Source organism: Mytilus galloprovincialis, chromosome 2, assembly GCF_965363235.1.
Source record: "Mytilus galloprovincialis chromosome 2, xbMytGall1.hap1.1, whole genome shotgun sequence".
NCBI classification, from domain to species: Eukaryota; Metazoa; Mollusca; class Bivalvia; order Mytilida; family Mytilidae; genus Mytilus; species Mytilus galloprovincialis.
In genome coordinates, this window is record NC_134839.1 from 78,007,093 (window position 1) to 78,033,023 (window position 25,931).

General features: G+C 32.1%; 1 protein-coding gene across 1 annotated transcript in view; it reads right to left on the reverse strand.

Annotated features, from left to right (window-relative positions):
- Positions 1-373: 373 nt before the first annotated feature.
- Positions 374-25,931, reverse strand: part of LOC143064463 (uncharacterized) — a 50,627-nt gene continuing 25,069 nt past the window's right edge. Inside the window, exons 21-34 of the mRNA XM_076237302.1 lie at positions 25,626-25,769; positions 21,531-22,429; positions 21,163-21,279; positions 20,359-20,478; positions 15,803-15,909; positions 15,034-15,139; positions 14,421-14,574; positions 12,638-12,817; positions 10,450-10,585; positions 8,068-8,268; positions 7,560-7,787; positions 6,141-7,008; positions 4,484-4,655; positions 374-2,222 (exon numbers count right to left, since the gene is read on the reverse strand). Of these exons, the coding sequence (XP_076093417.1) occupies positions 1,254-2,222; positions 4,484-4,655; positions 6,141-7,008; positions 7,560-7,787; positions 8,068-8,268; positions 10,450-10,585; positions 12,638-12,817; positions 14,421-14,574; positions 15,034-15,139; positions 15,803-15,909; positions 20,359-20,478; positions 21,163-21,279; positions 21,531-22,429; positions 25,626-25,769 (4,401 nt within the window). The 3' untranslated portion in view covers positions 374-1,253. The remainder of the gene's footprint in view (positions 2,223-4,483; positions 4,656-6,140; positions 7,009-7,559; positions 7,788-8,067; positions 8,269-10,449; positions 10,586-12,637; positions 12,818-14,420; positions 14,575-15,033; positions 15,140-15,802; positions 15,910-20,358; positions 20,479-21,162; positions 21,280-21,530; positions 22,430-25,625; positions 25,770-25,931) is intronic.

Consider the following 25,931-nt stretch of genomic DNA (forward strand, 5'->3'; position numbering starts at 1 on the left):
TAGTGGAGTTCGTGTTGTTTCTTCTTTATTATCTGTTAACTGTTGATGTAAATTTCTTTTGGTGTTACATGTATGAGTCTTTGTTTTACTCCTTGGTTTTGATTGTTACTGCCTTATGCATATATGTTTAGTCACCAGACTAAATTGCTGTGTATAACTATCTCGAAAATATTTCAGCTATTCTTTTCCGTTAATTAGATAAAATTATAGTAGAATTGTTTTTTAATTTTTTTCTCAATGAACATAAGAGGAGTTTGTATTGTGTCTTATTCATTATTTGTAACTGTTGATGTAAATGTCTTTTGGTGTTATGAGTCTTTGTTTACTCATTGGTATTGATTGTTATTGTCTTTCAAAAATTAAAAAAACAAGATACAGTTTATTTATTTATTTTTTTGGAAAAGCAATTTTCTTGTATTGAGGTAAACGTGTAATATCGTATATACATATATATATATATGATTCCGTGGTAATGCATAAGTCTGCATTTGTGCCTTTGTTGAAAAAGTACATTCTAGATTCTTCTTACAATAATAAATCTATTTGAAATAAATAAGAGGTAATAAAAGCAAATACCGTTCAAAAATATTCTATTTCGCTAATCTTAAGCTTTCATTTAGTGTATATCATAAAATAAATGGGAATATATTTCTGTGAAAATCTTAGAACACTTATATGCATTTGTTGAAATCATAATTATTATCTAAATAATTGTATGCAGTTTGACTTTGGTACTTATGCTTTAAAATGTGATTTGATCAGCTTCTCAGTTTATGTTATTGGATATTTTACTTCTGAATACATATCTAAAGGGATTGAAACAATTGTGTCTTCTTTTTAATCAAAGATAAGAAAAGTCATCAGTCCATTAAAAGAGGGACGAAAGATACCAAAGGGACAGTCAAACTCATAAATCTAAAACAAACTGACAACGCCATGGCTAAAAATGAAAAAGACAAACAGAAAAACAATAGTACACATGACACAACATAGAAAACTAAAGAAATAAATTATAAGAAACTTCGAATGAAAACTATGCTCTAAATATGGATACATAATTAATTATTATCCTTTAGATCAAATATTTGTATTTTTAGTAGTACTAGTGTTATTATGTTGAATTTTAGAAGTTATTAAAAAACGTCACACGTAAATAAATAACCATATTTTAACAATCAAGACAGCTAACATATTATATATACACAATAGTCCAAATATAACGCATAAGGGAACGTGCCTTTGCTGTTTGTCCATTAAAGTGACGTAATTGTTTCGGTTGTTTCTCTAAAACGTAATCTGCTGCCGGAATTACTTCCGATGGAAACTGGATTGTCTTCGGTTTTAATTTTTGTTTTTTGATTGAGATTTTTGTAGAACGCACGACTTAAAGTACCGACTGCACCACTTAATTTATCATTAACGGGTTCATCAAAATCTGATGCGGAATTCTCACGACGTAATGTTCTCTTAAGATTATCACCTGTCGTTTGTTTTTCTATGCCTCTTACTTTGTGTTTGAGGTCTCGATCATTCTGAATTTCGTTTATAAAATCTTTGAAAATTGGTTTAGTTGATCCAAACTTTTTTGCTTGTTCCCAATCAGTCCTTGATCTTGATGGATTATTTTTTCGGTATTTTAATACGTTGCCCTTTGGAGGTGGTTTCGTCCCGTCGTCATATTTTCGCTTGGAAATAGCTATCATATTTCGTGCTGTCTGTCTGAAATTAGGGCTTGACAGAGTACTTCTTAAATTATTAGAAATACTATCCCTGCCTATGACCATTGTTTCTCTGAACGACATTCCGAGTCCAGGTGTTCTTGTTCCTCCGATGTTCCCCTTTACACCTCTGACAGCGTTGTTTCGAATTGTATTAGAGAGTTCTTGTTCTACTTTATCGTCTTCTTCTTCTTCATCCTCATCATCTTCATCACTCGAATAGTCTGGCATTGGTTCGCCAACTACTTCTGCACAAAACCGTACCAATGTTTTTGCATCAATCTTCTCTGGACCTTCTTCTCCAATATTTTCATGACTTTGGTTTTTGCCACATTTGAATGGATTTGGTATCTCTGTAATGGCTATAAGATGCATTAGCGTTCCCCATCTATGAATAACCATTCCAATAAACTGGAGCAGGAGAATGAGAACAAAAAATATAATAAACATTAAACCAAGTGCGTCGATCTTTATCACATCGTCATCTACATTCTCTGCACCTGGCTGAAATTTAAAAAAAGAAGTCAACTATCTTAAATGTTTTGATGTATTGCAATACTGTAGTTTATCCGTCTGTTTCATCTTTTTGTTTTTAGATTTATCATTGGTGTACATCTTTACCAACTGTTATACAGTATACAAACATGGTTCATGATGTACATGTCTTTGTCTTTCCTCTAGTTTTCCGGATCATTTGTTTTATCCGAAATTTTAAACAATGGCAAGATTGGTTCCGTCATTAGTTTATTAAAAATTTATTAATATTTGAAAAAAACAAAACCTAACAATAGATATGTAACCTTATGAATATAAGTTCTAATTGTTTCCGAATCCCTGTATGTCTATTGTATTATTGTAAATTGTGCACTTTTAAAATATAATATTGTTTAAACTAAACTTATTATCTTACAGGTTGAAATAGAACAAAAGAATCGAAGCTCTCTATTAGAGAAGGCGATAAATGTTTACTGTATTGTTTACTATAGTGACAAATTTTTAAAAAGTTAAAAGAAACAAACAAAACTGCAATTTTCTTCTCAATTACGAGGTGTTTTATTTCAAAAACACCATTTGCATAAGTTTTCAATTTATCTAGTACATAGTTAAGCAGAACAATTAGATATCAAGTCGACGACATGAGTATCTTTCAAGTTGGATGACAAAAATGCATAACCTCCGATTTTTTTGAAAAAATTACCACGGACGGAAAAGATATCAATCTATTAGTTCAGTAATTTTCGTGTCTGCCCTTCCATTATGTGACTGAAGAAAAAATTCCAAAAAATAGGTAACAATTGTATCGAAAAGAGAAAATCGAGTGCACCTTTTTATGTTAGGGCGTGTTTGAGTTGAGTATTTTGTCTTGATATCGTTCAAAGTAAGAATATTTCATACATCGTCTCGCTTCAGATTCTATCATTTTTATAAATTAAAGCTACAGGTTGACTTTATAACACAAAAAAATAACAGTACTAAAAGATGAAATATATGGGTCAAGTGAAATACCTATCTAATGAGTCACACAAACAGGGAAGGTGTGTTCGAATAGCTATTTTTTTTACTGAAAGTACTTGACGACAGTCTTACAAGTTGGATGATGAAAATGCATATCTTCGAAAAATTCTAATTTTTTTGTGTGTGATAACTAGGGTTTATAGTCTTCAACCACTGAAAAAATCTAGTCTGCCCTTCCACGAAATATTTAATTAGATTTTTTTTAAATGTTTATGATTTTTCGAAAATTCCACCTAACAACCGATCAGACAATAGTTTTAAGTTGAATCAATGCAGACAAGATCATTAACTGATGCTCATTAGCTAGTTGATACATTTGTCTTTTAAAATATAACTGACATATAAGGATCGTGTTGGTGCAATGTGGATAAATTTATCGGTTTCCAAGAGCAAAATTGGTAGCGCGTCATCGCTACAATGGCTTCCATTTTTACGATTGTGAAAATGAACTGGCGTAATGGGGAGATAATTTTGACGAAGTAGGATCCTGACTGCTTAATTCTCAAACCTAATACAATTGTTGAAGAGCTGATCAAAATAGAAACTAAAAATACAACCAAAATAAATCGGTGGGTTTTTTTTTTTTTTTTTTTTTTTTTTGTTGCTCGGTACTAATATAATAAGTTCACCAATTTTTACTGAGTTCTTCGATATGTTCTTTTGTGTGCTGTTTCACCCTAACTCGGGTTTAGGTAGTGTTGATTAATAAAAAAAAAACATGTTTAACCCTGCAATATTTTATATGAGCATGTCAAAATTCACGAGAATAATATATAATATTCAGTGGTTACCGTTTATCCATGTCTGTCAATTTTATTTTTTGTAAACTGTACTGTTAGTGTTCTCGTTCGAATGGTTATACAAATTTAAAGCTAATTATACGGTATGTGATTTTCTCATTGCTGAGGATTGTGCGGTGATAGCTCAATTGTATTCTGGTGAGTAGTTTTCTAATTAGAAATAAGACAATAACTTCCTACTTTTACATATAAATTTATGAACAACTTGTACTGATCGTAAAAAAATAGCACAATAAGTTGTTAAACTTTGTCTATAAACAGAAGCTCACATGTATTTCGTATGTCTTACAAAATAGAGATAAGGAGATGTGGTTTAAATGTAAATGAGAAACATATCCATCAGTACAAACTAAGTCGAAGAAAGCAAATGTGGTCAACCGTCTTTAACAATGATAACATTCCTTTTAACTAAGGAAGGAATATATTATTATCATATCTTAATATACATACTGCTTTCGGAAATTCAATAATTGCAGGTTTTCTAAGTTGAAACATAAAGTTGATAGATATCCATATAAGGTTGATAAACGCAAAGCCTGCCACAACTTCATTTCGTAATTGCGCAAGAGCCTTTTTCATTCTTTTTTGTTCCTTTTTGTCAGCATCTAAAGGTTGTAAATACCTGTAAAATGACGATTCAATTGTTGTCTTTATAAGCTTGATGTTCATCTTACATACAATAATTAAAAGAATTGACAAACCAGGTGCATTTAAAACACTAACCTTAAACACGGATGACGTGCTTTGAGGATTGGGCAAGGCAAACGACAAACGTGATTAGAAAAAAAACCACACTGCTATATGGGTCGATATCGCTACCTGAACTGTTAGTGATCATAAGCTCAGAGTCGGTGCCTTTTTATTACCATGATTTATACAATACTTTTTAAAAATGTGAAAGATGAAGAAGCAAGGGGGAGGATCAATTATCAGAATCAAATCACAAATATGAATTTCAAAACGTAGTACTTTGACTAGTCTTGTAACATACAGCTTCAAAGACCTAAAGGTTGTCGAAAACCGTTCTGTTTCCTAAAAATATGCTATTGACGCGAAGAAAGAATCACAGATAACCTTGTTTTTGTGCTTTTAAAATGAAATTGACCATACCATTAGAACCCAACATATGAGTCAATATCCGTAATGCGCCTCAAAATGATGAACTCAAGTATAAATTAAAACTAGATAAAGTGATGCCATCGCACTCAATTCTGAGGTAACTGCATTGTAACAAAGTCAATGTAGGAAATTAGTTTCTATATTATTTTGTCTGGGAGACAATAATGACGCCCTAACAAAATTGAGCTTTAACGTATATAGGTTATGTTCACTGTATGATGAGTTATCCGGAGAATATCTGTGAATGTTTTTAATCTAACTCTGTACCATGAATATTTAACGATATCAATATACCGTACTGAAATGCATTGCGCATGTAGATCCGTTTACTCCCTCGACAATCATATATATATATAGGAAGATGTAGTGTGAGTGCCAATGAGACAAACTCTCCATCCAAATAACAATTGATAAAAGTAAACCATTATAAGTCAAATTACGGCCTTCAACACGGAGCCTTGGCTCACACCGAACAATAAGCTATAAAGGGCCCCAAAATTACTAGTGTAAAACCATTGAAACGGGAAAACCAACGGTCTAATCTATGTCTATTTTATGGTTTTTTTTTAATTTAACCTAAAAATGATGAAATATATTATTTCATAAATGTTCTTTTTACGTAACTACGCTACATTTTTTTACTGATGTTTCTGTGTAGCGTTTTGTGTGCTGTTGGTTTTTTTTTACCCCTTGATATCTTTTCCCAATTTATGTACTTTTACAACAACTGATAGATCGGTTATGATAAGAATACAATTATCAACTTTTATAAAAAGTATAATCATAAAAATCCTGAATTCCGAGGGAAATTCAAAACGGAAAGTCCTCAACCAAATGGCAAAACCAAAAGGAATGGATACACACCGTCATATTCCTGACTTGGTACAGGCATTTTCTTATGTAGAAAATGGTGGATTGAACTTAATTTATAGCTAGCTAGACATCATTAAGCATTGATTGCATTGGGAGTATACTTCAAACTACTTACCTTCTGATAAATTCTTCCCAAAAAACTGTTTCCTCTGGTGTCATAGACATAACTTTGCCGTTTTTAAAGTCGTTATCTTCCGTCCATTTTGGCTTGTGTAGAAAATCAAAAGGTTTATCCATCGTTGGTGTTATAACAGTTTTGTCGTGAATTGTTTCTTCTGGTGTTTTGTCAACCCAACTGACCATTTTCTTTTTATTCGTCTCGACAACAACTTCATTTAAATCTTCAGTTTGTATACCTCTGTTCTCTTTTGTTTTTGTTTCCTTTTTTGAGAGCTCTAATATACTTCTTAAATCTTTGAGCTGATTAACTGGCATTAAGCGGCTGAACCAGCTTTTTGCATTTTTCCTTTCTTCCTTTTCGATTTTCTTTCTACCATCTTCATCCTTTTCTTTTTGTGTTTTTTTCTTAGCAACTTCACGTGTCCCCCAAGATACAGAGTTCATATTACATAGGGAATAAATTATCAATAATAAAAATCCACTAGGAATAGACACAAAGTACAGTATTCCGTAAAAAATGCAATGGAATTCCCATGGGTGAATAACGGCAGCAAAAACGAAAATAAAGACCATTGAGCCAAGGAAAATCACACTTGGGTGATAGGGACTCTGCTGAACGGCTGTAATGAGACACCCAACTAATACGACCATCATGATAAATGAATAAATGGCGCTGAATATTTCTGCAATCATAATCTGATATTTAGGCTTTACAGTAAAGCATATGATCATGTACAAAATAGCTGGCGAAAGAGCTATTGCATAGGATGTAAGAAGATTTAGTTGGAAAACCGTTAAATATGCTCCTGCTATCATCATAACTACTGTGGAAGGTCCAATCAAGGTCGACAACATCAAAGCTCCTACAAAAGACAGGTTGGTAAATAATTAATAAGTAAACATTAATTTCTAATCCTGTGTACTTCGAAACTGACGTACTTTTTGTACGGAATCCAAAAATAACAGTTCTGAAATGTATTTGAACAATATAAACCTTGTTTAATAATCTAATATTTCAAAAAATATCCTTAATTGCCCATCATGAAACTATATTCTTAATGCGAAACGTCTAAACTTCATTGTCCCGTTTTCTATATGTTTTGTTTACTCTTAAACACTAAATTTAAGAAAGACAAAATTCGACAAATACATAAAAAAAAAAATCGTGAAAAACGAAACGTCAAAGAAAACAATTATGGTGATTTTGGTTTTACAAAATAGTGATTAATCTTCATATAAATGAAAAACATGCTTCCATACTTCTTTGAGTTTAATAAAATGTTGCATATTCATACCGCCGCAACTTAGCGAAAATCTGAATATATTCCATTTGAAGATAAAAATTAAGAGAATAATCTATTTGGTATTTGTTTTGATTGTACTTGAAAAAGCGGAATGTATATAAAAAACATACCTTGATAAATCATATATAGCCAACTTATATTGTTATTTATAGACACAGTGTTCCTTGCATCTGTTAATAAATCCATAACATTAGCAATTGTTGACGGCATCCAACGCCTTCTTTGATTAAAGAATTCCCCGAATCCTTCGGGTGCATAAGTATAGGCATCTGAGGCAGCGGCATAATCTACTCTATATCCTTGTTGAAGGAGTAATGTGCACAACCAGCGATCCTCACCTTTTCAAATCAAAAAAAGAAAATAACAGCATCATTCAAATTATACTTGGAATATAATAGCGACAATCCATTATTACAATAGTTATCAAAGGTACCAGGATTATAATATAGTACGCCAGACGTACGTTTCGTCTACATAAGACTCATCATTGACGCTCATATCAAAATATACAAATACAATTTATACTAGGAATTCATTAACTCCTATTATTTGATATTGTTTTTTTAACAATGAAATTCTTGATAGCGAACTTTGCCGTCAGATATTTCTTAATATTACCTTGGTCATACATAAGATGATGTGAGGCTTCCGTGGGTTTGATGGTATACTTTCTCATGACATTGTCGTCCATTAAAGCTGACCCACGAAAAAGACTAAAACATCCCGGGCTGCATAATACACATCCAAGGACATGTTCTGTCGATTTCTGTAACCAGTGGGCCACGGCGTACTCAAATTTTTGATACCATACCATTGGACCTTTGAAAATTGAACACAATCTTTTTTCTTCGAAATCGAAATTTTTCAATCGAAATATTTTAATGATGTTAGTACTTAGAAATAATACATTACGTAAGCCAAATATGCCTTTTTGAATATTTTATCGGTCATCGAGTTATGTAACTATTAGCAAGACAACTAGCTCTAAAATACAATTCCTTGAAACATATATTGAATTGGATGCACAAGTAGCATTTATAGATTGATTTTACTATGACTGCCATTTAATGATGAGAGCATTTTCTAAATAAGTTGAGAAGTGAACCTGTCAAATTATTCATTTGCAGAAGGTCGATTTTTATCCGACGCAGCTTATTTGTAAATCATTACTTCTCATCTTGTAATTGTTTTTCATTTACTACATGAATGTTTATAAAATGTTACGATTAAAATTAATAAACTGTTGTTTTTTTTTCATTTTTAAAACATGTCCGATATGTAATATTGCAAAAAAAGAAGTCAATAATAAAAATGCGTCTGTCTCATAAGTAACAATATTCATACAGCAGTAATACTGATTAAAAAACTCTTTATAAGACATTTTAAATTTTGAAAAAAAGCGTAAAAGGAATCAATAAAATAAGCAATCTCAAAGTCTATAACGACCGTTAAGCAACTTTGATTCAATCAATCAATCAATTGACAACGAACTAACATTGACATGACAAAAAACAAAATACTTGTCTTCGTAGCTTTTTACTAGAAGAGTACAGCTATATACTGGTATACACTGTTTGTTATGTGTACTATGTTTACTACCCTTTACGCATTCATTCATTAATTAGTTCATTCATTCATTGACGGACAGTTAGAAAGAGACTTTATTATATGCTCAACTCTGCACGAATTTATAATGCACGCAACCCCGCCACTTTTCTAGTGCTATATGTACGGTGTACTCTTACTAATGCGAGTTTCACTCTTTAGCACGCACGAGCTACATAAGGGACATATATCGTTTTCCCTATTTTTCAGGTAAGCACATTTAGTTGTTAGGCCTTATAATTGCATGTACTTCTATTCAATTCACAGTTCATATTAAAAGGAAACCCTAAGCTAACATTTGAAATAAATGTTAAGTATGATTATGTATTTTCAGTGAGAATAAATGGTTTGCAACTTTATTATCGTCACTGTTATCAACGCCCTATTAAATAAAACCAAGTGGCCATTTACCCTATGACATACTTTTATGACCAAAAGACAAATAACATTAAGCTAAACACAACATATCAAAATATCTTCCAAAACCGGGGATGATCTCAGGTATTCCGGAAAGGTAATGATATCCTGCTTCATATTTGGCACTCATGGTGTTACTCATTTAAATACAAGCCCAGTGATTAGTCTTATTCCATATTTGAGGAAACAATGGACGCAAGTGTGGAAAAATAAGGGCGAAAAATACTAGAGGAACAGTCAAAACATGGAAACATATCTGTCATCGCTAAAACAGCAATTCAATATAAGACGCAGACTTAACTGTATCTGCTTGGTGCGATACATGCGTTAAACATAGTCACCAAACTGTTAACTATTTAACGAAAGGACATCATTCATACAGCGGAGTGTGAAGTAAAAAAAATAACCTAGCTTCTTTTTGTTCTATTCACTTGAACAAGTTCCTGTATGAAGTCTGTATCATATGAATTAAGTCGGCAAAAAGGTGAATATATGGTTCCCATGAGAATGCCGATTGTTTATTGAAAAACACGTCCTCCAAACATAAAAAAATAGGTTGTCAATTAAAATACCAAAAATCTTGATGATGTTAGTTTCAGAGAATTGTTTTACAAAGAAAGAATTATCTGTCACTAGGACGAGATACTAGTATCTATGTTAACCAGTATTATTCTATAAACAAAACGGGACCAACTCTTTTAATGTCTTTTATTTTGAAATGTGAATACTTTTGTCAAAGGTTAGAGAAGTTAAATGTTTGTAAGACTAATATCAGGGGACAGAGACGTCAATGTGTTCTTTGACACCTTAACGATTGTCAGGTCTTAGTTGTTATCATTCGCTAGTTACAAACTTTATAATAAATCACAAGATACAGGATAAAAGATATGTTTCTAAATCTTATTCAGAAGTGAATTAGGATATTTTGTAAAAAACAAACAATGTAACTAAAAGTCAGTGTGCTTCATATATACCCACCTTTACCAATAGGATGTATACGTCCACATGCAGCACCTAACTCTTCATTCTTAACCATTCTATCAATAAGCAATCTAACAGCTTTCGGAGTAAAATCCACATCTCCATCTAAAGCTAATATGAACGTATTTTCAGCCTTCAAAAGAAAAGTAGTTATTTCTATTTGAAGTTTTAAAAACATTGTGAAAACAATTTTGATATGTTTTTACACAGAAAACCATTTATTAGAGATATGAGATATATATATGTTGTATTCAAGACTACACACAGTACAGACATTGTCATTGAAGGGAGAGTAGATATTTTAAAGGCGTGGAATTGGTTAGAACATTATTTTATGTCTACCTGTGCGAATTTCAAACGCGCAATTTTACACCAGTAATGAAAACCTTCCATCCTTTATTGGTAGACTTTACATAGATAAATAAAATCGTATAAGATAAGCAAAATGAGGATGTTTAATTTGATGTATGCCTTTTTGTGCTTCTTCGTTACATTTGTTGTTTTTATAGTGATTAAGATGATAACATAATGTTGACTGATGTACCCCTATTTTTGACATTTTTACTCTTTGAGTATGTTTGTTTTGTTCACACATCGTTGACAATGTAATGGAATTTGATGCGACTGTCATATAAGTAAGAGGTTTAGCTAGCTATAAAACCAGTATCAATCCACCATTTTCTACATTAGAAAATGCCTGTCAGGGCCGTAACTACCTATGAGGGAGGGGAGGCAACTGCCTCCCCTGAATTTTCTACACCAATTTTTTTTTTTAAGTAATAAAATGAAATATTGACAATATGTACACGAAGAACTTGAATTTATATTATAAACAACACAAGGTTACAGTTTTAACAGTGTTATCATGATACGTGATATATCTATCATTTTCGGGATTTTTTACCGAAAGTGAACCGTTTCAGTATTTTATTTTTGTGTGGCCGTCCGTCTGTTATTCAGTATTCGAACGAGAACGCATATGAAACTTTGCTTTCGACAATTTTGAATAAAACTTAACTATTCACATTTATTTAGGGGCTCCATTAAGCAGAGGAAGTTCCCTTTGTATTGTGAATGTTTATGATATTAGAAATTCGTTACCGGCTGAATCAGCTGTTGTGTAATTTTTTTAACGTCTCCCAGGCGATCGTACGAGAACGTTATGGTCAATGCCATAGTAGTTAAACACTCCCATTCGTTGAAGCAGAGACTTTCTAAACTAAGTGTATACTAGTTTAGAAAGTTTTGGTTGTAGTTATATACATTTCTGTTCAGCTTTCAACAATATTAAAATTCAAGGTCCTCGACAAAAAATAAATATCTTGCTTTCTAATGGTTTTTTTTAACTTACCAGTTGGATTTCTAACAAAAATATCTTGAGATACAGATAATAATTGTTTGTATAAAAAATAGCTTCAAGGATCCAGCAATTACTGATGTTTTTTAAAGTAAGGCAATCAAAGGAAAACGGGTGATTTTTAGCCATATTGAGAACAAAATCCGCGGTCACAATGTATTTAATGTTAATAATTATAGGTCAAAGTACGGCCTTCAAAACGGAGCCTTGGCTTACCCCGAACAGCAATCTCAGTTCTTTTGCATAAAAATTGTTTCCAGGTTCAAGCAATACTGATGTTTTTTAGAGTAAGGAAATCGAAGGAAAACGGGTCATTTTTAGCCATTTTACTTGGAGAAAAAAAAATCGGCCCCCAACCCCCCTCTCAATCTTGGGGCCTCAATTGGCGGCCCCAAACCCCTGCCTCCCCTGAATTCGAACCCTAGTTACGGTCCTGCCTGTACCAAGTCAGGAATATGACAGATGTAATCCATTAGTTTGATGTGTTCGGACTTTTGATTTTGCCTTTTGGACTTTCCTTTTTGAATTTTCCTCGGCGTTCTGTATATTTGTGATTTTACTTTATAGAGTCATAAATCTTTCAAATGAATTATCAATTGATTGCAGAATAAAAAATATACATAAAAAAACCAGAATGATAAAAGTTATTTCAAGAAATGTCCTTTCAAAGAACAAACTCGAACAGAAAATATTGTGAAATATATAATTTTACTTTTTTCAGAAGCTTCATCTTACACCCTTTAAAATACTGCATGTATGAAGAACATGAAAAAAACGAGAATTTTATAATCTTTTACGTGTTATGTTATTTCCATAGGATAACCTCACCCTATACAAGACTTCATCATCCAGAAAATTAAATATCTGGCTTTTTCCGAATTTTCCATCTTTCTTTTCAGTATCCCATGTGATGTGGTCATCAAATTTATCTTCTTTCAAGTAAAGTTTTATTCTTTCCTTACATTCATTTCCTAGGCGATAGCCAAGTAGGTAGTACATGTACATTACCTGAAGTATATCAAACAAATGAAAATGCTTTATGCTTTCTTTCTATTCAGTAAATGTACGAAAACATATATTGTAGTAAATTGTTGAACTACCTAATTTAAACAGGTGATTGTTTTAAATTAAGTGAGCACACTACAAATACTTGTTGAGTTATATTTAATCCAATTACATTTTTAAAAAATGATATGAGACAGATGGATAAAATACTGATTTTCCACAAAAGATAGTGGATAAATTTTAACATGTTAAAATACCATATCATTATGTGTTTTTGATTTGTGGAATCAGTCATAAACATGAACGGTAACTAAGGCGTGATTGACTTATAAATCTGCACAAATCATAAAAATTGCAGTAAATCATGCAAATTCAAATGAAGTTAAATTCTATTTGGTTTACAACTGTAGGGCAATATAACAATCTGGAGTAATAAAGATCATGTCATAACAGATGACCGAAAATAGTGATATACTCTATACATTATAGTTAACTGAAGTTTGGAACATATCATACATAAGTAAAATGTCTTTGTAAAAAACTACAGATTATATTTTCCAGTTTGGACGACTCTTTTTCCTGGGCAAACGAGAGATATATAATTAAGAAGTTGTGGTATGATTGCAAATGATAAAGCTCTCCACAAGAAACCTAAAGGCATAGATTTTACAACTATATGTCACCATATGGCCTTCAACAATGACCAAAGCCCAAACCGCATAGACAGCTATATTAGATACAGGGAACATTAGTTGACCACTGTTTAATAGTCATGAATAGATTGAGCGACAAAATATACAGGTCACAAAACCCAAACCAAAGGAAACAAACACACAAACTATAAGACGAAAATAACGGAGCTACAGAAACACTGAACTGCCACAAAAACAAACGCCAATATACACAAATACGGACATGAAGACAGCAACTGCCATGATCATGACTTTGCCAATGATATTTCAAGAAAACAATGGTGGGTTGAATCTGGTTTTATGTTTTTGTTGCACTTCAATGTTCTGTTGTTTCCCTCGGTTTTAGTTTGTAATCCGATTTAGATTTTTGGCGTTCATTAAAGTTTGTTTTTGATTACACTTCAGTATTCTGTTGTTTCGTTGTTTTCCTCTTATAGTTGATGTGTTTCTTAAGGTTCAAGTTTGTAACCCCGATTTGTTTTCTATCGATTGATTATGACTTTTGAACAGCGGTGTACTACTGTTGTCTTTATTTATTAAGCCCCGAAATGACATAATATGTAAACAATTCAAAGGAAAAAATACAATTCCTGATTTATGAACCAAAAAATAAAAAAACAACTTTTGATATATAGCAACAAACGACTACTACTGTATTACAGACTTCTGACTTTGGACAGGCACATACATAATGTGGTGGGGTAAACTTATTTGAAAGCGCCAACCCTCCAGATACCTTGGACAGTTTTGTGAAAATGCAACATTAAACTATAAAAAAAAATTGTAATTATAACATTAAAAGATATCATTATCAACCTTTGTCCGATAACTACCCTTAACCTGTAGTATATCCTCAACTGATATGTTACTTTTTTAAGTGTGTGATACATTAATATTTGCTGTAATTATCATACCTGGGACCACCTTTTCCTGTGTCGTATTTTATTCTTGTCTTTTAGATGAACATACATTAGGTTGTTTCCAGGAAGAAGAAACACTAACTGTGCTCCATAGGGAGATGGAATTATTCTCGGCTTTCTGAGCTCTACGTTTTTCTTATGGATAGCACTACAGCATAAGTTTATAATATGTTATGGTAAATATAATTGCAAACTACTATGCATGTTTAGTATCAAAATATTTCTTTTTTCAAATATCTTTAGTTGTCTTTCTTTTGTATTATTGGGAAAAAAAATGTTATTTCTGTACGTGGATTAATAAAGATATTAACAAGATCTTCCCTATTTAGCTGTATTCTATTCATATTTATAAAAATGTTTAAAATTGCTGCCTTTGTAATTAGTATGTTTTGAAAAAAGTTTTTTGAAAAAGGCCTGTATCAAGACAGGAATATGACAGTTGTTATCCATTCGTTTGATGTGTTTGAGCTTTTGATTTTGCCATTTGATTAGGGACTTTCCCTTTTGATTTTTTCTCGGAGTTTAGTATTTTTGGATTTTACTTTTTAATACAAACTAATAAAATCTAATATACAAACAAAAAGTTTGCAATTAATGTTTAACATACTTTGCAGCTTCCTGCATGACATCTGTAAACAGTCTTACAAATTTGTTAGGCACCATTTCTTCTTCATTATCGTCCAATTCATAAGCATCATCAAAAAGGATGTGAGCTGTAAAACAGATATCACAGATCCAGTATATAAATAAATATACAAATTACAAACCTTTTTTATCTTTAGAAAATCAAGTATAAATGTACAACTACTGTTTTGAGAAATAATTTTAAAAGCGCATTCCTATGGATAAACATTGTTTCATTGGTGCAAGAAAATTGGTACCGTTAATTTTGTTTCATTCCATAAAATGTGTTTACCATTTCTAGTGGTTTGCTTCTTCGTGGTCAGTTTTGTTTATGAAAAGATGCAATGGTCAGTTGTAAACATGAAGAGAGGCTGAAGGTATCAAAGTGATATTACAACTCAAAAGTCAAAGACCAACTGACAACGCCGAAAAGCAACACAAAGACTCATAATGTCTACATTCGTGTTATGTGTTTAGATTTTTTTTGATTGGATAACCTCAATTAACAATGAATTTTACTTCAGTAAAGTAGAAAATGGAAATGGAGAATATATCAAAGAGACAGCTACACTACCAAATGTCAACTGAAGTGGTGTAAAACAGTTATGTTCAAAGAAATCAAGAGGTCTACATTGGTATAATCATAGAATATATTTATGATGAAAAAATAAATGGAATAAAGGCCAATATGTATATCTATATCTTGAAATAAATGCCACGACTTGCACATACACATTAAATGATCTCATTACCTTCGAATTCATAGTACTCAAATTCTCCGGTTATTACTTCTTCACCTTCATTCTGTAAAATATATGTTTCCACAGCCTTCTGTCTTACAAACTGGTCTGTGTCAAGTCTGAAGAAAAAAAATATTAATTGCATTTTTCTATTGTCTACATTTTATATTCATTGTATATATCAAATATGCTTCACGTTTCTCTCTTAATAATCTTGGTCAGACTTAAAGAGGAAAGATACCAAAGTGATATTCAAACTCATAAGTTGAAGGCAAACGAGCTACGCCATGGCTTGAAAAAAAGTAACGAAAAGACAAACAAACGTGTACAAAACACAAAATATGTGATCTCTGGTGAAAAGAATTTGTTTACAAATCCTGCTGTTCATTATGCACCAGTAAACAATTCGGAGATAATCCTCTTTCGGTGAAATAACATTCGAGAAGAGGAGAAATCAATTGTTATTAGTTCTAAATGTTTTAAAGGTTCCTCGGAGTTCGGTATTTTTTGTTATTATTTTTTTGGAACATATCTCTTGTTAACTGTATATCATATATACAATAACGGTAAATAAGATTGTGATAGTCTCAATAAACATTTTCCAAGGGATGACTTTACTTAACCACTTGCTTCCATGTTAGATTTCAACTTCCCAATTATCAATTTCCCATTTCTCAGCAGTAACATACCATCTGCCCCTTCGTATGGTGTTTACATATCACTATTGATACGTTATTCACGTGCTTGTTCACACTATACGGACTTCATATACAGGAGTGTGCTACTTACGCAGAAATTTCTCCAACAAAGTTATGAGGAGGACAGATTAAAATTGACACTCTGTAAATTTTATGGACACCATCACGAATTGGTGGATCCATACGATGTGTGTTTAACCAAACTAGCTAAGGACATTTTTACCACATGGTAGATTGTGGTTTGTCATTATGTCGTCTAATCTTTTAATTACCAAACGTGACTTATTCCCGATTGTGACTGTTTTGCTTAGTGTGAATTCGCATTACTATAAGACGTGTTACGGTACTTGTCTATCCCAAATTCATGTATTTAGTTTAAATGTTTAATGTTATATTTGTAATTCTCATCGGATTTTGTCAAATGTGTTGACGTCTTTTCTATTATATTTATGTATTATGGAAACAAAAATTAATCACCGCCGTCATTTATTAGATTTAGTTTTGGTCAACATAATCTGTACGATAATTTACGTTTGAAGTTGGATTCATAACAAACTGCATATATATATATATAATATAGTTAATTGCTATTGCAATATGCATTGTGTTTAAATGCAATATCAGTATTTAGTTCTATTTTAATCTTTAATCAATCCTAATTCTATCTTACTTTTGAGATATAGCTTTTCATATGTGACGTAATTTTTCTGCTGTTTCAGAAATTTCATATATTCAAATGTGACGTAATTTTTAATGCCTTTTCATCATCGTATGTGACGTAATTTTTAATGCCTTTTCACCATCGTATGTGACGTCATTTTCATAATTTACTGCGTTGAGGCCTCGACTGAGTCGGGTGTGTCTATTCTGTGTTGGTCATTCATTATGTATTCGTGTTTGTTTTATGTAATGAGTTAATACTTCAGTTTCATTATGTATATCTGTTATATTCATTTGATAAAATTTACTGTTTGCAATAGCATTAATTGTTCTAAATAATTAGAATGTTCTTATACCAAGCATAAAAACTTAGCCGTATTTGACACAACCTTTTTCAACTTTTGATCTTCAGTGCTGTACAACTTTGTACTTTTTTTCGCTTTCGATCTTTTATATCTGGGCGTCACTGGTGAGTCTTGTGTGGACGAGGCGCGTTTTTGGCGTATTAAATTTTAAACCTGATGCTTTTTGTTATTCATTAATCATGTGTTTCTTTGTCTAATACGTTTTCCTATTTATTTGTATTGTAGTCCTGTAATATTATGTTGTCATTTTTATGTTATATTTAACATTGCCATTAAAGTGCGAGGTTTGGCATGCCACAAAACCAGGTTCAACCCACCATTTTTTCCTTTAAAAATGTCCTGTACCAAGTCAGGAATATGGCCATTGTTATATTATAGTTCGTTTCTGTGTGTGTTACAATTTAACGTTGCGTCGTTGGTTTTCTCTTATTTTTGAGTGTAAATTGACATTGCGATAAGATGTGTCACGGTACTTGTCTATACCAAATTCATGTATTTGGTTTTGATGTTATATTTGTTATTCTCGTGGGATTTTGTCTGATGCTTGGTCCGTTTCTGTGTGTGTTAGTTACATTGTAGTGTTGTGTCGTTGTTCTCCTCTTATATTTATGCGTTTCCCTCAGTTTTAGTTTGTTACCCCGATTTTGTTTTTTGTCATGGATTTATGAGTTTGAACAGCGGTATACTACTGTTGCCTTTATTTAGCATCAACCCTCTATCAAATAAATCGTGATAGGCAACGAAGATCTGGACTATCGTTTCAACTAAAAGTTTAATACCCAGTTGCCTGCGATGCTGGGTTGTTGCTACATAGAAATAGAAAATTCCCAACTGGTTAGCTAAAATCATCTTACATGTATGTCGGACAAAATGCTCTCATAGTCAATTTATAATTTTTTAAAGTCAAGATTTAAAGCAGAGTAAACTGTATGTGTGATATTTTTTTTCAAACAGACAAATCGTGTAGATAACACATAGATATAGGAAGATGTAGTATGAGTGCTAATAAGACAACTCTTCTTCCAAGTCACAATTCATAAAAGTAAACCATTATAGGGAAAGATACGGTCTTGACACGGAGCTTGGGCTCACATCGAACAGCAAGCTATAAAAGGACCCAACAAATTACTATTATACAACCATTCAAAGCGAAAACCAACGGTCTAATCTATATAAAAAACGTGAAATGAGAAACACTTATGAACCACATCAACAAATCACTACTACTGAACATCAGATTTCTGAATTATGACAGGTGCAAACAATTGCAGCGGGACTAAACGTTTTAATGGTACCAAACCTTCTCTCTTATCAAAAACAATAGTGTAACATCACAACACAGAATGACACACTATATAATATTCACTGAAATGGCTTCACTCATTCAAAAAACGTAGTAACATAAATGAACATACACTGCACGAATAAACTTGATCTATGATCTATAATATACATAAAAAGTTAATAAAAATAAAGGACGAATAATTAAAGTAAAAGAGTTCTGCCGCTGTGAAATGCTATACAATTTCAAAAAACATCATCTTATACACAGGTAAAAGAAAGTAATTTTGTTGTTAAGTATATTTCTTCTTCTGAATAAGCTTTCGTTTTGGAATACCAAGATTTTTTTGTATATCAATAAGACTATCTCAAACTGTGTACATGTGGGGTGAAACCCTGTTTAACACTGTTAGAAAATCGAAAAGTCAATAGTCATAACGCGGCTTGACACGTTATGCTCGTGCATGTTTACTTACATACAGGAGTATGAGCCTTACGTAGAAGCTGCTTCCACAGAAAGATTCAAACTGACACTCACTCACTCACTGTAAATTCTGAGGGATACCATTAAAACGTGCTTGATTTCTAATATATGTCTGTGTCTGAACTAACTGATGACATTTTTCCACATCTTAGATTTTGGTTTATTGAGTTTGTTAGCGCTGCTTGTCAATCATGTAGTGTTGTCTTTTTTATTGATTTTTTTAACATTGTCATAAAGAAGGAGGTGGGGCTAGTCATGAAACCAGTTTCAACACGTATTTTTTCTTAAGATGACCTGTATCAAGTCAGGAGTATGGCAGTTGTTATCACATAGTTTGTTCCTATTTATGTTGGCGTTTGGTTTTGTTATACTTTAGTGTTCCTGTTGTTCCTTTGATTTCCTCTTACAGTTGTCACTATTTTAGTTTGTAACCTGGATTTGTTTTCTCTCAATCGATTTATGACTTTTAAACACCGGTATACTACTGTTGCCCTAAGTATTCTGATACACGTGCAAGGTTGTCTTGAGTGAGCGAAGGATTATCAAGGATCCTACTAGAATAAATATATCATATATTTTCCATACACCTTAATGATCCTTGTTGATTTCAAATTGTAACTTAGAACTTTAACACCTGTTAAATCTCCTGCGGTTTAAAACACAGTTGGCTTTTTTTAATTTCTTTCAGGTGCTTATGCCATTTTACTGATAAAGTTTAAAAGAAGGTTTAAAATGGTAATCAAATAGTTGAAATAAACCAAACAAGCATGTCCCCGTCGTAAAACAATAAAAATGACAGTGATTTTTTTTTTATTGATTTCTAAATGCTTTTGGACAATTTTGAGGTCATGGTAAATATTTGAAAGTCTCTGTTCAGTGACTCAAAATTAAACATATTTCTAAAAACTTGTCTACTATTAAAGACAGCATTGTGATCTTTAAATGTTTTTCGAATATAATTGGATGTTGACTTCTCATCTCCTTATACATTTGTGTACAAAAAACTGAACCGTAGTTGTAAAGAATGAACAAAAATGTGCTAACGCTCTTTTTTTACAGGGACCAATACAATTGTCTTACCTGTATAATGACTTTAATATCTGTACCATTTCCTGTCGATTTTCATGCCACATGGTTGCACAAGCATATATCATTGGAGGTATCTTTTTAAAAGATGTTTTATTATCATCAACAGCAATCCTAGAAATATAATATCGTACATGTTATGTTCATCTCATTGTTGACGACAAGATTTGTTTGTGTTTGAATAATGTTCAAATACTTATACGGCACAAATTAAACAACAAAAATCACTTCAGAACATATTATAAATAAAACACATTATCCGTATTTTCATGTCTTTACAAATCATACTAGTTACAGGCTTAGTTATTGTCAGCTTGGGGGCTTAGAGTCCACTAGCAGAGGTACCGACCTTTCAGCATCAAAATGCAAGTGACAATAGGTTACCGTACACCTATCATTTTTGTGTAAAACTTTTATTGTATAGTAGCTATGAAGATGTACTTTGTTATCAATGTTCAAAACTAAACAAAAATATTTATAAACAATAGTGTATACTTCCTTTGATTTGTACTTTTGTATCTTTTCAATTATCCTGACGAAACTGTAATCCAAATTATTTGAGGGAAACTATGTTTCGTGTTTATTCATCTCCAGCATACTGATGACGACATATTTATGCATTTTGTTTTTATTGTTATGAATCTAAGTTAGACATAGACACAACTACGTCCATTCGTGATATCATTTTTGTGCAAAAGTCGAATAGATAATGCATTCTGATACCTAGTTTGTTTACAATATTGATATTAGGACATCCTTTGTTTGTCTAACTAAGAAATAAGAAAATAAGAACCTTACCTAAATACTTCAGCCCCGTTAACAAAATCTTTTCTGATCCGTTTGATTTGTCTTCGTCTGTTCATCAGTAAATGCTGTTCTGAGAGAATGCTACAGTATAAAGGACTCAAAAACAGTCTACAAAGAATAAAGGAATAATTCAATAATATAATATATATCAAAAAAAATTGCTGTCGAATTGACAACAATCGTGCAAAGATATATAATGTTAATTTCGGTATATTTATAAACATTCAAAACATTGAAATATTCGTATTACTAATTGACAATAAAAGTATATGCATCAGTTTTTTTCGGATTGATATCTCAGTTAACTCAACAAGTAAGTGCAAAAATAAAATTATGTCATACTTTAATATCTAACTTACTTGTCCACCTTTGCTAGTCTCTCTTGATTTGGACTCCATATGTGCCTAGCAATCCAGTATATTGAAATGAACCATATAAAACCCCAAATAAAATACATGTACGAATCGATCGAACCTTCTTCCTGGCAATTTAAACTGTCTTTGCTGAATGTTGATAAAAAGTTGTAATCACAGTCAGTCATTGCAATTGCAACAGCAGCAGGCGTTGACAAGAAGCAAGCAAATGAAAAAGAAAACACTTGCAATTTCAACCTGCATGCAGTATATGCCATGTAGTAAGCAACAAATGAACTCGTTGTTATAAGAATTATTGGTGTGAATTTGAATATGTCATCTATCGTCAGACCCTCCCATGCAGTTACTAAATTGAGATCTGGTTCTGGTAACAGGACACCAATTGAAATTGTGACCCCAATTTTGAACAAAGACGATATTGCTGTAATGAATGGCCGACTTTCTTGTAAGTCGAATTTTATGCTTAAAATAAATTGCTCAACATTTTTGTTGTTTGCTGTGTTTTTCTTCGTCGTTCCATCAGGTATAAAATTCTCCCACCATGACAAAGAACAAAGAAGAAAGCTACTTATAATATAAATGATTTCTTCTGTTGAGACATCCGTTTTATACATATCGAAGTAAACAACCAGAGGGATAACTGATATTTGCGTCAGGCATGCCAGTATGTCCATGCTAGTGTCAGTGAATCTCTTGCAACTCTTCCGACTTTTCTTTTCGAAATTGCCATCTGTTGATTTTCTTGTAGTGAAAAGATGGAAAAAGCTAGGTACAAAACAAGTTGTATTTAATACCATAATACCATGTGCTACATGCAGGTCTCCTAAAACTTTGAAAACAAGGAATCCTAACCCAACGGAATGCATGCACTCAATGGTAAGTACCTGAAAATAAAAAGTTAAGGTTAAATAGAACGCATATTCTTTGACATATTCTAGGTTTATAATTTCGTAAAGTTCCAACTCAAGAAATGCCCCTTAAAATTAAAACAGTTTAGATTGTTAGTCACAAATAAAATAAAAATGCCTAACCAAGTCAGGTGCCTATAAATCAGTGAATGTCGTTTGTTGCTGTATATCATTTTTGTTTTTCTGTCCTTGGTTTGTACATAAATCAGTCCATTTGAATTGAATTACATATTTGTCCTTTGGAGGTCTTTTAATGCTTATTTTGCGGTATGGGTTTTGCTCATTGTTTAATTCCATACAGTGACCTTGAGTCGTTAATGTCTTTGGGTTTTTTCATGTGGACTTAAGCAATTACTGGTAAATGTGAGTCCTTCGCCATAGAGAAAACATATCCGTAAAGTCGGCAGACCCAGACATAAAAATGTGAAATAATGATATTGAGAAAAGGTGACGGTCAATTTTATAACAAAAACAATTGACCAAAAACAAAAATGACAGAAAAGAGTCAAAGAGAAACGTAGTTAATGACTTGGAAGAGGCACATAAGGAATATGGCTAGGTTATACATGTTTGTCAGCGCTCAGTCCTCCAGTAACTTTCATGTAGGAAAGTGGTGTTACAGCATAACACAAGAATACACTTTGAATTCAGTTGCAAGTGGCTTAACTCCGACGATTGTCATGATGCACAAAAACAATGGACATAACAGTATGCCGCAGCTAATGCAAGCTAGTTGAAAAAATAGAATAGGAATGTTCTACCAGACTAAAATATAAATCATTACATATGCAACTGATTTACTGTAGAGACAATAAACATTTATATATGAAAAACGCGTGACCATGTGCAATGCCAACATGTAAGTAAACAGAATCGACATGATGTAGGATCACCAGTTCTCATAACAGTACAAATGTTCATATGATGCGATATTTATTGAGTTATCATTTAATTTTTCTAACACAAAAAAAAGTTCTCTTCAAGGAGGTGTTAAAAAAAAAAGTAAAATAAGAAAACAAACTGCACTCCGAGGAAAATTCAAAACAGAAATTTCTAATCAAATGGCAAAATCAAAAGCTCAAATACATCAAACGAATGGATAACTGTCATATTCCTCACTTGATACAGGCATTTTCCATTGTAGAAAATGGTGTATTAAACATGGTTTTATAGCTAGCTAAACCTCTCATTATCTCACAGTCGCAACAAATTCCATTATATTGACTATGATGTAGGAACAGAACAAACAGACATGATATGTAAAAATATCAAAAATTAGGGAACAGCAGTCTATAAAACAAACAAATATGTAACATAGAGGCACAAAAAGGCATATAGACAAAGCACATTAGAACGAAAAAGACAAGAATACAAAGTTATCAAAGGTGTGGTGTAAAAAGTTATCAAAGGTACCAGGATTATAATTTAGTACGCCAGACGCGCGTTTCGTCTACATAAGACTCATCAGTGACGCTCATATCAAAATATTTATACAGCCAAACAAGTACAAAGTTGAAGAGCATTGAGGATCCAAAATTCCAAAACGTTGTGCCAAATACGTCTAAGGTAATCTATGCCTGGGATAAGAAAATACTTAGTTTTTCGAAAAATTCAAAAGTTTTGTAAACAGGAAATTTATAAAAATGACCACATTATTGATATTCATGTCAATACCGAAGTGTTGACTACTAGGCTGGTGAAACCCTCGGGGACGAAACATCCACCAGCAGTGGCATCGACCCAGTGGTGTAAAAAGTTATCAAAGGTACCATGATTATAATTTAGTACGCCAGACGCGCGTTTCGTCTACATAAGACTCATCAGTGACGCTGATATCACAATATTTATAAAGCCAAACAAAACTTACAATAGCACAATAACACAATGACGGGATGTATAAATACAGAGCCACGTTATTTGTATCAAAGAAACACAACAATGCATATAGACAGAGCACATAAGCAAAAAAGAAAGATAATATTTATCAACAAGGTATTGGTACCTTTCTATGAACTTTTTTAAGAAAAAAAAGATACGTTTTTTTGACATAACCCTGGTTCATCAACTTTCTGCCCCGACACTGGTGATGTTTTATAAAGTCTAAGTAGGAGTTGTAAGCTGTTGAATACCGAATAAGTTGGGAGATGTAAATCCTATTTGCAGTTGAAATTGGTATGTTGCTACTTAATTGATAATTTCAAAATTAAAATCGTCTCGTATGTCATCGATTCTGGTATAGAGATAATTGTGTATTTTGAATTCGAGGTATAAGTATAAGGCGGAGAAAACCGTGTCTGTTCTACAATTTCTAGTTCAGGGAGATATATTAATGGAAACCAATCGAAAAGTTCGTATTGTTAATAGAAAGAACATTATTAATATATCTGAATGTAAAATTAAATAACCAGACTTCTTTGATCTTTCTTGTATTTGACACGTGTCTGAAGGAACTCCGATTCATATGAAAATAAGAAGAGGTCGGTAATGAGAGTTCCCATAAGAATGCCGACAATTTGTTGAAAAAATTTACCTCCAACTACAACATAGTTATGTTAAACTATCTCCAACAGACGTCCTGTTTCCAAATGTTTTGATTTGAAAGCTCCTGATGAGTCTTATGATTGGCGTTTCAATTCATAATCCTTGTTTCTTTAATGGGTTAACACAAACATTTTCGGATAGGACTTTCTATAGTTTGCTTTAAATCATGACCATATTTATAAACTAACAAGGATTGAACAAAAAGTAAATAACAGTTTCTTATGTCTAATGAGGTCTTGAATTGTTCTGATATACAACACTGAGAATCTTATTAACAATATTGATGTTTGTTACGGGAATTTTTCAAACTACAAAAGGTAGAAAAAAGTGCTGTTCGAAATTTTATATCTTCGGAATTCTTACGAAATTAATATTTTGTCCACTAAACATTTAGTTTTTTTTCAAAACCGAGGGAAAAAACATTTGATAATATTTAATTCTCTTAGTTTAGACGACTTTCAAAACATGACTGTTTAATGATTGTGTTTCCACGTCTCTTTTACGCTGTGTTATTAAAATTTATTATAATCTTGGTACCTTTGATAATTATTATTTCCAAATAGTACTGAGATTCCAAAAAAAGATTGCATTAGAACAATATTGTAGTAATAAAAAAATAAATATATATTACCACAAGCATTGTTTTCTTGGTAGGAGACTTTATGTTTCCAAATAATACTCTAAGAAATCCAACAACCACTGTCAGTACATAAGGTATACATATTGCAACGACCAAGAGAAAATATCTAGCATGCAGGAAATCAGAGTCTTCCTCCTACAAAAGAAACATCCCAAATCAAACCAGTTTTGAACAATCTTTAACAGATACATTTGTATTTACATGCTTAGACAATCATTTTTTTCATTTTTTTTTTTTTTGTATATAGTTTAGACCGTTGGTTTTCCCGTTTGATTGGTTTTACACTTGCTATTTTTG